Source organism: Epargyreus clarus, unplaced genomic scaffold, assembly GCF_041222505.1.
Source record: "Epargyreus clarus isolate Ecla_fem2 unplaced genomic scaffold, WU_Ecla_fem_2.2 ptg000019l, whole genome shotgun sequence".
Taxonomy (NCBI): Eukaryota; Metazoa; Arthropoda; class Insecta; order Lepidoptera; family Hesperiidae; genus Epargyreus; species Epargyreus clarus.
The window spans coordinates 5712758-5726112 of record NW_027332227.1 but is presented as its reverse complement, the minus strand read 5'-3'; the positions used below and the strand labels follow the sequence as shown (position 1 = coordinate 5726112).

The following is a 13355-nucleotide window of genomic DNA, read 5'->3' as shown; positions in this document are numbered from 1 at the left end:
CCCTGTCAATTATTTAATAAAATAAATCATATTCATAAAATATGAATGCAATACAACGAATAACTCTTTGAAATGCTCTCTGAAAATGCTATTATTTCAATTTAGATTACCTTTCTAAAAAAAACATACCGATATTTCTCTTTCGAAATATTTAAAACATTATATCACAAACACGATAGATATGTAATAACATGAGAGATTTTAATAAAGAAAATAGTGGGGACTTATTTGTCAACTTAAAAAATAGGTAAAAAACACAAATGTATTAAAACATTGAACTGAAAGCTTTGTTTTATTTACTCGACATCATCACACCAGCTTTTCCATTCCACAGCTGGACATAGGCCTCCACCTAAGTGTGTAAAAATACTTTGTCTTTCACAACTTAGGTTGTCCAGCGAGTCGGTACACACGTATTTATCTAGCGGCAAACGAAATCAAGGCGGGCAATACCTAAGCTATAAAGATGTCATTAAGCGCCATTTAAACACGTGAAACATTCCACCAGATGATTGGGTTAATGTGCCTAAGCGTATACCAGTACGAGACAGTGCGATTCAAAGGGGTGTGGAGACCTTTGAAAAAAACTTGCATAAAAAGTCGTGAAAATAAACGCCAAAAAATAAAGGCGCAACCGAGACCAACATACCTATACATATGTTTATACCTACATATAATAGCTCTGGCCAGCTGCATTATGTACAGTGTAATAATGTACAGAGTTTGGCTTTGCAAATCATCTTCGAGCACAAGCTCGAGCAAACACGTAACAAGGGTCGCCGTCATCGGACACTATGAGGAGGAGGAGGAGGTTTGAAGGTGGTAGAACCCTTTGTGGTTCGACTCCGGCGGCACCACCGCCACACCTATTTCAACCTAATAACAGTAGTGTTAAGCGCTGCTGTGTTCCGGTTTGAAGGGTGTGGTAAGGGAGACAGACTTTTCCGAGGCGTTCCAGCTTAGTCCTCAGGGGTAGCGGCGCATCTGTGGCCGACCTCAGGTAGGAATATCTAATCCTATCTGGGGTTGATTACAGATGTCCATGGGCGGCAGTAGCCACTTACCATCAGGTGGACTGCATGCTCGTCTGCTACTCTTATATTATAAAAAAAAAAAAAAAAAAGGACATTACATCCGTAGTATATCCTATACTAGATCTGCCGATTCATAGTCTCTATTCAAGAACTTGTCTGTTTCATTGGCCGCTCTACGACGTAATATGGCCAGCCTTATTTCATTTCAACTTGTTGATTCTTTGAGCTACATACGCCCTTTACTTTACTTTAGTTCGTTGAACGATCTCTAAATTACGGATATTTTCCCGCCAAAAACAACATTTCACACGAAAACTATCAATAACATAATGTGGAATTATAAAAATAATCCCTTAGTAAGGTATATTATGGAGCTAAGGGGTATAACTGAGCGCAGCAGACTTTCCATCTTCATTTGAATCATCTAAACTTATTAATGGTGGAAAAGAAACACAATATGAACAAAGAAACCCAGTCTCCTCAAACTTTGGCAAATAATACTTACCAAAACTTTATGAGTACCTACATACAAACAAATGTTAGACGAATCAACATTTTATTCCATATTTCTTCCTCTACAGGTTAGAATTGACTTCTGTAGTTGTATTCATTATTATTTGCATCGTGGTTCGACTGCGGCGACACCGCCGCCTATTTCTGCCTCATAACAGCAGTGTTAAGCGCTGCTATGTTCTTGTTTTGAAGGGTGTGGTAAGGGAGACATACTTTTCCGAGGCAATCCAGCTTAGACCTCAAGGGGTAGCGGCGCATCTGTAGCTTACCTCGGGTAGGAATATCTAATCCTATCTGGGGTTAATTACAGATGTCCATGGACGGCAGTTGCTACTTACCATCAGGTGGAATGCATGCTCGCTTGCTACTCCTATATTATAAAAAAAACGAATAGGTAAAGATCAAAGCGTATGTCGGCATAGTTAAGTAAGCAGTTACATGACGTGAGTTTCCTTTTAGAGGGAGTATGTAAAACACTATTTTGTACTTATCAATCCGATCGCAACTCGTTCACTCGTAGATAAACGACCGACGTAGAAACAGCCATAAAAATACGCAATTTGTGTATTTTACGATCAAAGGCTCTGTCACACTATTCTGTAACACAAGTGTTTTTTTGGAGTTTACTCCTTAAGAAACGATTTGAGTTATAAGGCCCGGTACGGAAATTTTATGAGGAGTAAAATCAAGTGTAACACGAAAAGTTGAGGCGTAACGTAGAAAGAGACAAACATATATATCTGTAGGATTGAACGTGTAAAAGAATGAGATGGAATACATTACACAGCGTATCTCATTCTCGGGGTCTTCTCTTTGCGCGATACTTCGTAGTCTCACTGTATAGTTCACTACCTCCAGTCTGAGAGTTGAATGTGTGCGTATGTTTGTACGTGTGTGTTGCGCGCCTGCGTATTACGAAGTTCTGCCACAACTTGTATACTGCTGCCGAGTACAGGGTATGCATGCTGTATAATAAATGCATATAGTAGCATCTATTGTATACATCTATATACAACGTACATAAACAGCAACCTAACCATCAAGTTTTAATGTTTTGATTTTAAAGTTTTCTTGTTATTATTATTTATATTATTTTGTAACATACTTTATTGAATTATTGAAGTAATTATTTAATACGCATTATTGAAGTAATATAAATAATCCGAATAATTACAGATATATGTTTGTTTCTCTTATCATTTTAGCAGATGCGTTCATTTACCCTTTTTTCTATTCGATATATATCATAATTATCGTTCGTAAGGAGTAAACTCCAATCGTGCGTCGTAGCTGACACACACACACTTTTTTTTTATGAAATTACTGTAACAAACTACATTTAGTCCGCCTGGTGGTAAGTGACTGCCATCCAGTAACATCTAAAATAAATGCTAAATATAATTGTAGTCCTACCTGACCCCGACGTTTGATCAGTTGCTAACCCTAAGGACTAAACTGGGCAGCTTGTGATCTTCACCACCATCTTTTTCTTATCATATCCTTACAACCAGAATACAGGAATACACTTGCTTGCTGCACACAGCAAACATGGACCCTTACGATGAAGTGAGTTCAAGCGAGAATAACCAAAATTATAATAAGTTATACATAATGTTGTCAAATGTATATAAAATGCACTTATGCTTACTTTATTAGCGTGGTACCAAATTTTCCCCTTCTCCCCTCAAATATAAGTGGTAATTAAATTAGTTTAGGTTGAGGATATAGACTGTTTAATGTAGGCAAACTATACTTATGTAAGTAGATAATTAGCTAAATTAACCCACACATCGCTCATAGCTTGTAACTCTGAGATTATTTATTGAACAAAATATTAAAATTATTTACAATATTATAATAACTGAAACTAAATAACTTAATGGCTGAGTCTATTAATACAGGTACTGTACGAACAATTTATAATTATTAATACGGTTACCGTACGAATAATTTATAATTATTAATACGGGTACTGGACAAACAATTTATTATTATCCGATTCGAACCCGTAGATTTTGAGAAATCTCAAAAAAAGTACAAAAAATTTTTTTTTGAAATGTTTTTTTTTTAATAACTTTTAAACGGCTCTACCGATCGATTTAGAAACTAAGCTCTTAACATCAAAAAATGACGTCGATCGCCATCAGCCCGTTCGAAATAAATTAAAAAAAAAAAAAAACCTAACCTAACCTAACCTAACCTAACCTAACCAATTGAATAAATGTACGAATAAATATAATTTATTAGTCCAGTACCTGTACAAATAGTCACATTGTAACTTAATTTGATCTTAATTATTGGGAAAGTAAATAACTCTCGTAACGCAGAAATCACAAGATAAAAAACACTTTTGTTTAATTGCAACGTTATGGAAAAACATCTGTTAATCCATCGACTCTACATGTAATACTTATGTATAAAGATCAGAAATCTTTTCATTTGGAAGTGGGTCGACGAAGAGGAACCACCGCCACACCGGTTTTAGTTCTATATGGAACTGGTCACGGATGTCCTTGGGCTTCAGTGATTATTTACCATCAATTGGAATATAAACTCGTTTGCTGCTCCAATTTTTAAAAATACCACTAAGGATTAAGGTCATCGAATAATAGATTAATATATCTAATAAGACTTGGAGATAATCTCGAAACCGCTCAGACTCATTATAATTAATCTTTATTATAATAAGAGCTTAGTTAATAAGCTAAGATTTTTCTTTGAGAATTTCAGGGAATTGGGATTTTTCTCAGACACTTATATAATCTGTAGTATTAAAACCGCGTGGCGCACCATACCGGTGTGACACGCAGAGGGTCCCGAGGTCGATCCCCGGCCAGGCAGATATCTGATTGATGAATTTAGCTTTCTGTTTTTAGGTCTGGATGTGTATTCCTCTATGTATGTGTCCATGGTACCCACGACACAGGGAATCATAGTGTTGGGCTGTGAGTATAAAAAGCGTTTTAAAAAAATATATAAGCGAAAATAAAAAAATCTCAGAATGTGAAGGATAAGGTCATAGTCCACCACGCTGGCCAAGCGTTTTTTTGTATAAAATCTCTCAGGTGTGCCAGGTTTTCTCATGATATTTTCCTTCCCAGTTTAAGCAAGTGATAATTAATTACTAGTACGTATATAACTTTGAACAATCAAAGGTGTCTGGGATTTGAACCTCAGACCTCTTGATCTTGAGGCCGAGTTTCTTAACCACTAGGCTATCACTTTTTCAGCAAAATAACATCAGCCGTGTTAATTGCAAGTCAGTTGCAAGATTAACCTTTACGAACAAATGAAGTAACAAGACAAGTTAACTAAAATGTTTTTATTTGGATTTTTTATAACTGTAAACTGGAAATGTTACCTACCAGGAAGACATTTCTAAAACACTCATTTAATCGCATTCACCTATAAAATCGTTTCGGTTCGAGATGTTAAGCTATGGAACATTTTACCCTCATCCATCAAGCATGCTCCATTAGAACCCCTTTACAGGTTACGATTTCCTTACTTTAACTTCATTATGTTATCCTTTCTTACCTTTTCTTTTTGTTTTTCTCCTATCCGTTTCTGCGCTTTTCTTGTCAATGTTTAAAAATATTGTGATTAGTTTTTCTAGGCCATTAGTTCTTACTTATTTTTCTTTTCTTACAACCTGCATTCCTTTTATTTTAGTGAAGTCCCGTTAAATTTACTGTTTCTTTTTATTATGTAAATAGAACTGGATGGTAACTGGTATGGATGAATAATTCCACAGTAGGCAAATATCTGGATTTAACGAGTTACACCTATTACTGAAAGACTGTATTGTAAATAAAAAGTTTTTTTATTGATTGATAACAATCATATTTTCCGTTGGAGTATCCTCCTACTCAACTTCAAGTGTTATGTATGATCATTTGTTTTTTTTTGTTGTTTATATCTAGGTATATAATAACAACAACATTTTGTACAAAATGTGTTGTTGTTTTATATTCATGTTTCTTTTTGCATATATGTATACACAAAACTTCAAACACAGTTATAAAATACATAACATTATCTATTTCAGACGCGAGAAATGACTTTATTTACTTTACTCTCGACGTCGCCATTATATGAAACGTATTGAGTGTAATCTACAGATATCGCTTTCCCTTCACAAATATTACTATCTTTTAATTTCTTTTGAAAGCTTTCGGAGTTTCAATACAAGCAATCATAGTCCTTTTATGTCAGTATTTATTTGTAACTACATACATATTGTTATCTATAATACATGTCTGACTAAGAGATGAGCAATACGTATTGTATCGTATTTTGTATATATATTATATTAATATGTTTAATTTGTATTAATACACTGTAGAATAATAAAAACATAACATTGTATACATTTAACCTTATTTACACAAAAGTAGCACAGGTCGTCCCAGCCCAGATGGACCAACGACCTGAAGAAGATAGCGGTTAACAATTGGATTCAAAGGGCACGGAACCAGTTAGAGCCAATTAGGGTACGCCTATCCAGCAGTGGACCTTAAAAATGTGATGGATGGAAGCTATGAACAAAGAGATTAAATAACTTTATTAGGGCTATGGAACAAACAAAGATTAAGATTTTCAAACAAAATCTTTCATTCTGCTTTATACTTGAGGCCATCACGAATTGATTGATGTTACCCATTGGTATCTCGCAGATAACACTCTTCCTCCCCAAGTATTGTAGCTAGTATATAGTTAAATGTAAGTATATTTTATTGGAATTTCATATATTGCTTTGCATGCTTATAACAACTAAAAAATTTAAAAAAATGAAGTCAATAGGAGCCTGGGGTGGGTGTAGGGTGGCGAGATTCAATCTGAATCGCCCGAAAGATGGATGTCGTTTGTTCGGCAATAAGCGATGGAGCATTATCGTATCGGTGACGATCTGGGACAAGTAGCAAAAGCCTCCCAAGTATTTTATTACTAAATTTTTTCGTTCGACTTCGGAGACAGAAATAGGCAGTCGTACATAGATATAGAATAGCGTAGCGAAAACATTAATTAATGACAAGTTAAGCGGTGCTGTTTTAATATATAATTAAATAATTAAATTTTTGAAAATCACGCTCTTCAATAAGCAGAAGCAGAATGAAGGTGGTAGAACCCTTTGTGGTTCGACTCCGGCGGCACCACCGCCACACCTATTTCTACCTAATAACTGCAGTGTTAGGTGCTGCTGTGTTCCGGTTTGAAGGGTGTGGTAAGGGAGAAAGACTTTTCCGAGGCATTCCAGCTTAGTCCTCAGGGGTAGCGGCGCATCTGTGGCCGACCTCAGGTAGGAATATCTAATCCTATCTGGGGTTTATTACAGATGTCCATGGGCGGCAGTAGCCACTTACCATCAGGTGGACTGCATGCTCGTCTGCTACTCTTATATTATAAAAAAAAAAGCAGACGAGCATACTCCACCTGATGGTAAGTAGTTACTACCACCCATGGTTAACTGTAATCAAGCCTAGATAAGATTGATTCCTAGCTGGATCGGCCACAAATGCGCCCCAACCTTGACGACTAAGCTGGAGTGCTTCCGAAAACAACATATGTCTCTTACCACATTCTTCAAACGAGAACACAGCAGCGCTTAACACTGCTGTTATTAGGCAGAAATAGATGTGGCTGTGGTGCCACCGGAGTTAAACCACACAGGGTTCTACTACTTAAATATCTGCCTCAACAAGTATTACGCTGCAGTATTCAGTTTGAAGAATGTTGTAATGGGGCAATCCAACTTAGACAGAACTTAATACTATTATAGGTTTAGTATTATACTTTATATTATTATAGGTTAGAATTTTTATCTCAGCTGGAACCACAAAAACCTTATTATCCACAAAAGTTTATTTTTGCATAATATTTGGAGCCAGGGTTCAACCACTTGGGGATCGATTGTGATTATAATAAAGAATCCATTTCTCATGGGTGCCATGAGCACACACATAGACAAATACACGAACACCCAGACCCAGAAACAGAAATCTAAATTCATCAATTAGTATCTGTCTGGCCGGGGATCGAACCCGGGGCCCTTTTTCACGTCAGACCGGTATGGTGGCCGCTCCGCCACGCGGGTCGTCAAAAAACTTTATTATACCTACCTTAAATAACAATGGTATAAAATGCGCTAGAAGCATTCTCTGCCAGTCTAACTTTAGTCTAATCATATAATATTTGATTGTAACGTAATCTCAAAACAATAATTAATCCATTAGTTATTATTGTGAGCACACACAAACATGATGAAACTCCCGCGTACAAGTAACAAAAGTATAGTTGTGCTATAACAAATGATCGCTTTTATATTTCTTGCAATTCTAGATCTGGACGCTGGATTGGATTTTGGTGAATCCAACCGTATATTTTCCAAAAGATAGAAGTAATAACTACAATAACCAAGATTAGCTCTAGAATTTGTTCATTTCTAACTAAATCTTGTGGATTTTCCCGTAAGTTAGACATCTGTCTTGTGTCATCGTTTTAGAGGTACTTCTGTCATCTTATCTTTAGTACACTCCGCACACTCCACACCCCGCCGTCGGTGCACACTCCGCACCCCGCCGTCGGTGCACACTCCGCACCCCGCCGTCGGTGCACACTCCGCACCCCGCCGTCGGTGCACACTCCGCACCCCGCCGTCGGTGCATTAACATTGATTGTAAACCCGTCCTTACGTTTTTTGCTTAAAAACTAGTAAAAAGTGACCTAAATTCTCAATTACTAAGTTATTGCTGTAGTGCGAGTTACAAAGCAAGCAATAGTGTTTATTTGGTAAACTTCCAACCAGTGGTTCGTGAGTAACAACAGTTTCTATTTGCATCATTTAGTGCATAAAACTGCATTCGTAGCGCTGCGTTATCAGCTGGCAGCCGCATAATGTCACACTGCTAAGTTACCCGCGCGCCGCTCGCTAAACCAGTTTATCGGCTTGCTTGCCGCTTATTAAGGAAGCTCCTACTGCTTATTCACACGCAATTATACTTCAACGCAACTTGCAGATTATTTATTGCCTGTGTTCCGGTGTTTCTTCACTAAACACTGATATACATTATGAGTTCTAAAACTGCAAACAAAAAATGCGCTGGATGTGCGCTGGATTTATTAACCTTAGAACAACTCAAATGTAATACCTGTTTCTTAAGATATCATTTTGAGTGTATTAACACCTCGAAGAGAAAATTCAAAGAAATCTCGCAAGACTTCAAAAGCAGCTGGGTTTGTCCGACATGTCGTTCGAAAGAACCGAAAGGCGACAACTCTAATACTCCTGTACGCTATACTGGTACAACCAGCGAAGTGAGCCCCACAACTCATGTTACCCTCCGTCGCGCTAATCCCAGTACAACCACTCAAAGCGCAAGGGACTTTTCTTTGGATGATGTTAAAGAGTTGATTCAAGAAGCTATGGATGACCTGTTGGACAAGATGGAGAGAAGGATGACAAAAGTTGTGGAAACAAAGGCAAAGGAAATATTTTCTGAGATAAATGATATAAAGGATTCTATTAGTTACCTGAATGCGCAACATGAAGACATACAAAAACAACTTCAACTGAGATGTGATCAGGTGGAAAAACTCACCGAGGAGAATGGTATATTGAAGTCAACAATTAAAGACCTTGGCAACCGCTTAAATATTATGGAGCAGCACTCACGATTATGCAATCTCGAAGTTCAATGTATACCCGAACATAAAAATGAAAATCTGTTGAATGTGATGGTTCAAATAGCCAAAGTTACTGGCCACAACTTGCAAGAAGGTGATGTACACAAATGCACAAGGATAGCTAAAATTAATCCGGAAAATAAACGCCCTCGTTCAGTTGTGGTTAAGTTTTCCAACCCTCGTGTTCGCGATACATTTATGGCTAACGTAATACAATACAACAAAAAACACCGGGATAATAAACTAAACACCAGTCATATCGGGATTGCAGGGGAGAAGAAACCTATATATGTCGTTGACCATCTTATTCCTGAAACGAAGAGATTGCACGCGTTAGCCAGAGATAAGGCGAAACAACTTCAATATAAGTTCGTTTGGGTGAAAAACGGTCGGATATTTATGAGAAAAACAGAATCATCGGAACACATCATGATACGAGACTTTAGTCAGTTAGAATCACTTTCGTAGAATTTAGAGTTTGTTATTAGAACATTATTTAGAATATTTATTTTATTTAATTATAAACACACTTATACAATATTGAATCTTAAATTAATCAATTATATATTTACAGTAAACTTAATTTAATACTTATTTTACACTTTATATACAAATTTACATATTTACAAAGACATACGTTACTTATAACACATTTTTATGGAATTATTAAAAATTTACTATCAAAATGTAAGAGGATTACGCAGCAAGTGCCGTGATGTCAAACTCAATATATTAAACAATAATTTTGATGTATTAATCTTAACGGAAAGTTGGCTTAACGATAGCATATATGACACTGAAATTTTTGACAGTCGTTATGTAACTTATAGGAGAGACAGAAAAGTTAAAAATGGAGGAGGGGTAGTTATAGCAGTTAGAAATAATTTTATATCTCAACGTATGACTCACTGGGAAAGCAACTGTGAGGACCTATGGGTGACAATCGAAATAACTAGGTTAGGTAAACTCAATCATATAGCTCTCTGTGCCATTTATTTACCACCACCCATTAAACGGGACATTTTGGAGTCATTCTTAACAAACACTAATAATATAATTCATCAAAACGATCATGTCATAATTGCAGGGGACCTAAATCTTTCGAACTTAGCCTGGACAAAACAACCTGGCGTCAATCATTTGCGCCCATCTAGTAGTTCTAACTTAGATTCTATGTTTATTGATTTTATTGAGGAAAACAATCTTCACCAGTACAACTCAGTAACTAACATTAACCTAAGGATGCTGGACCTAATATTATCAAACTCGAATGAACTGACTGTCACACAAAATTTAAATCCTATATGTATCGTAGATAAACACCATCCTCCGTTAGATATAACTTTAACATGTAACTTAAAGAAGGTAATTACCGAAAGATTAGATTCTCGATTAAATTTTTATAAGGCAGATTACAATAATATAATAAACGAACTTAATAAAACACCATGGTTAGATCTCTTGCTTGACTGTGAGGACGTCAACCTCATGTTAGCTATATTTTATAACAAGTTGAACGTAATCATAAAAAAATATGTTCCTAAAACTTCGTATAAAAGCAGCAAGTATCCTATTTGGTTTGGTAAAAAACTTATTTCATCATTACATTACAAAAATAAATACAGACTAAAATATAAATTTCATAAAAACCCTCTTGATCGCCTGAAGTTCGAATCGCTCCGTGATTATTGTGATAAACTAATAAAAAAAAGCTATAAAAACTACATCCAAATTATAGAGACAAATATATCTAAAAACCCTAAATATTTCTGGACGCATCTTAAAAATCTGAAAAAATCTTCTAACTCTTATCCATCGAATATGTCTCTCGAAGGTCAGGTGGCTACGGATGGAGAGAGTATATGCAATTTATTCGCGAAACATTTTTCTTCGGTCTTCGATACGCACTGTCCACCCTATAAGGATACAATCCAGTCAATTGGACGTGGCTCTCTGTGCACAGTACATTTTACACAGTTTGAAGTCTTTAAAAAACTAAAAAGACTTGACACACGGAAAGGCGCTGGTCCAGATAACTTACCTGCGGTATTCATAGCCAAATGTGCCGAGCCTCTCTCATTACCAGTTTGCATTATTTACAACAAATCCCTTCAAGCCGTAATCTTTCCAGATTTATGGAAGAGAGCAAGAATTGTACCAATTTATAAAAAAGGTGGCTGTAATAATATATCCAATTATCGGCCTATCTCAATAATATCCATTTTGCCTAAAATGTTTGAATCCCTTTTACACCCTCTTTTCCTCCGACACGTGCAACAAGCTATATCAGAGGAACAACATGGTTTCATGGTTTCCAGATCTACTGTGACTAACCTAGCTAACTTCTTTACGTTCGTCTCCAGTTCCGTCGACTCGGGCATTCAGGTTGATACTATATATACAGACTTTTCTAAAGCATTTGATAAGGTCAATCACTCACTACTTATAAAGAAGCTTTCAAATTTTGGATTTGGAGGATCGTTGCTGTCATGGCTATCCTCTTACCTAGAGAGTAGATCATCACAGGTGGTAGTTAAGGGCTACATGTCATCGCCGTACTATGCTACATCAGGAGTCCCACAGGGATCTATTCTAGGACCCCTCCTTTTCAACATTTTTCTCAATGATGTTACTAACTGCATGCGTAACTCTAAGTACTTTATATTTGCTGATGACCTTAAGATCGCAAAACAAATACAATCTGAAAAGGATGCCAAAGCTCTCCAAGACGACGTTAATAGGTTATCGGACTGGTGCAGTAACAATGGAATGCTCCTTAATCCTGATAAGTGCTCATTTATTAAATTCACTAGAAACCGTAAATCATTTGATATGGCATACCAAATAAATGGTGTTAAACTCCAACAACAACAGACTATACGTGATTTAGGCGTAACATTTGACTCCAAATTAAATTTTATCAATCATGTCGAAAACATATGTAAATCTGCTCGAAGTATGTTAGGCTTCTTATTCAGGAACTCCAAGGAATTTAAGAACATAAACACCAGAAAGCTACTATTTACTACTCTCGTTAGAAGTAAACTCGAATACTGCTCTGTTATTTGGAACCCTACCTACCAAATTCATAAGGACCGCATTGAGTCTATACAAAGGCGCTTTACTTCTTTCTATTTCCACGGATCAAATAAACGAGAACCGTACAGCAATCGTCTCCAAAATTTTAATCTTATGATGCTGTCGGACAGACGCAAAATGCATGACCTGACATTTTTGTTTAAGCAATTAAATAGCATCCTCGACAATTCTAACCTACTACATCACTTCTCACTCGCTGTTCCAAATAATTTACCACGGTATCCAAGACCTATACTTACCCATAGAATATACAAAACTAACTTAGGACGTAATTCTCTCATTCCTAGACTGTGTAAATTGCTACAAGAGTTTTTAAGCAAGGACGACACCTTAGACATCTTTCACGATAAACTTGCAGTGTTTAAAAATAAAATCTATAGGGTTTTGAACCCAAATTATTATAAAATCTAAGCACGTATGTAAAGTAATATCATAATATTTATAATATGTACAAACACTAACATTTTTTTTTTTTTATTTTTTTTAAATCACAATTATATATATGTATATCATAAGTGCATCGCCATCATAAATATCATATTTATTATATATGTTATTCATGCCATATACTCATTGTTATAGTACATATTTCTATTTAATAATGCATAACATTATATATATTTATTATCTATAAACATCAATTTCCTATTTTTTAGTAAGATTCTTGTTAATGCACCTTTAATTGCTACGCATGTTGTGTTCATACGTAACTAAAATTACAAAAAGACTAACTTTAAGACTTAGATCTGTAAGAACTGTTGTATTTTGTAATTTTGTGTATGATCCTTAAATAAATAAATAAATAAATAAATAAATAAATAAATAAATAAATAAATAAATAAATAAATAAATAAATAAATAAATAAATAAATAAGTACCTGCGCTCGCAAATATTAAACGAGACTTACCCACGGCAATCCAGACAGGTAAACGACAGGATAAATTAGACAATACAATTTATATAATTTACTAGCTGAACTAGGCAACTTCATTGTGGAGCAGATTGCTATGTTCTGCAAAACTTTG

At 35.7% G+C, this 13355-nt stretch overlaps 2 protein-coding genes across 2 annotated transcripts in view; both read left to right on the top strand.

Annotated features, from left to right (window-relative positions):
• LOC140750295 (RYamide receptor-like) overlaps positions 1-8215 on the top strand; it is a 30580-nt gene extending 22365 nt beyond the window's left edge. Inside the window, exon 6 of the mRNA XM_073083739.1 lies at positions 8076-8215. Coding sequence (XP_072939840.1) covers positions 8076-8215 — 140 coding nt within the window. The remainder of the gene's footprint in view (positions 1-8075) is intronic.
• On the top strand, positions 8193-12928 carry LOC140750206 (uncharacterized). Its single transcript, XM_073083619.1, has one exon. The coding sequence runs from the start codon at positions 8616-8618 to the stop codon at positions 9696-9698; it is 1083 nt and encodes a 360-aa protein (XP_072939720.1). The 5' UTR covers positions 8193-8615; the 3' UTR covers positions 9699-12928.
• Positions 12929-13355: the final 427 nt, after the last annotated feature.

Bases quoted from the DNA above. Each gene is read 5' to 3' on its own strand.
- LOC140750206 (XM_073083619.1), top strand. From the start codon at position 8,616: ATGAGTTCTAAAACTGCAAACAAAAAATGCGCTGGATGTGCGCTGGAT.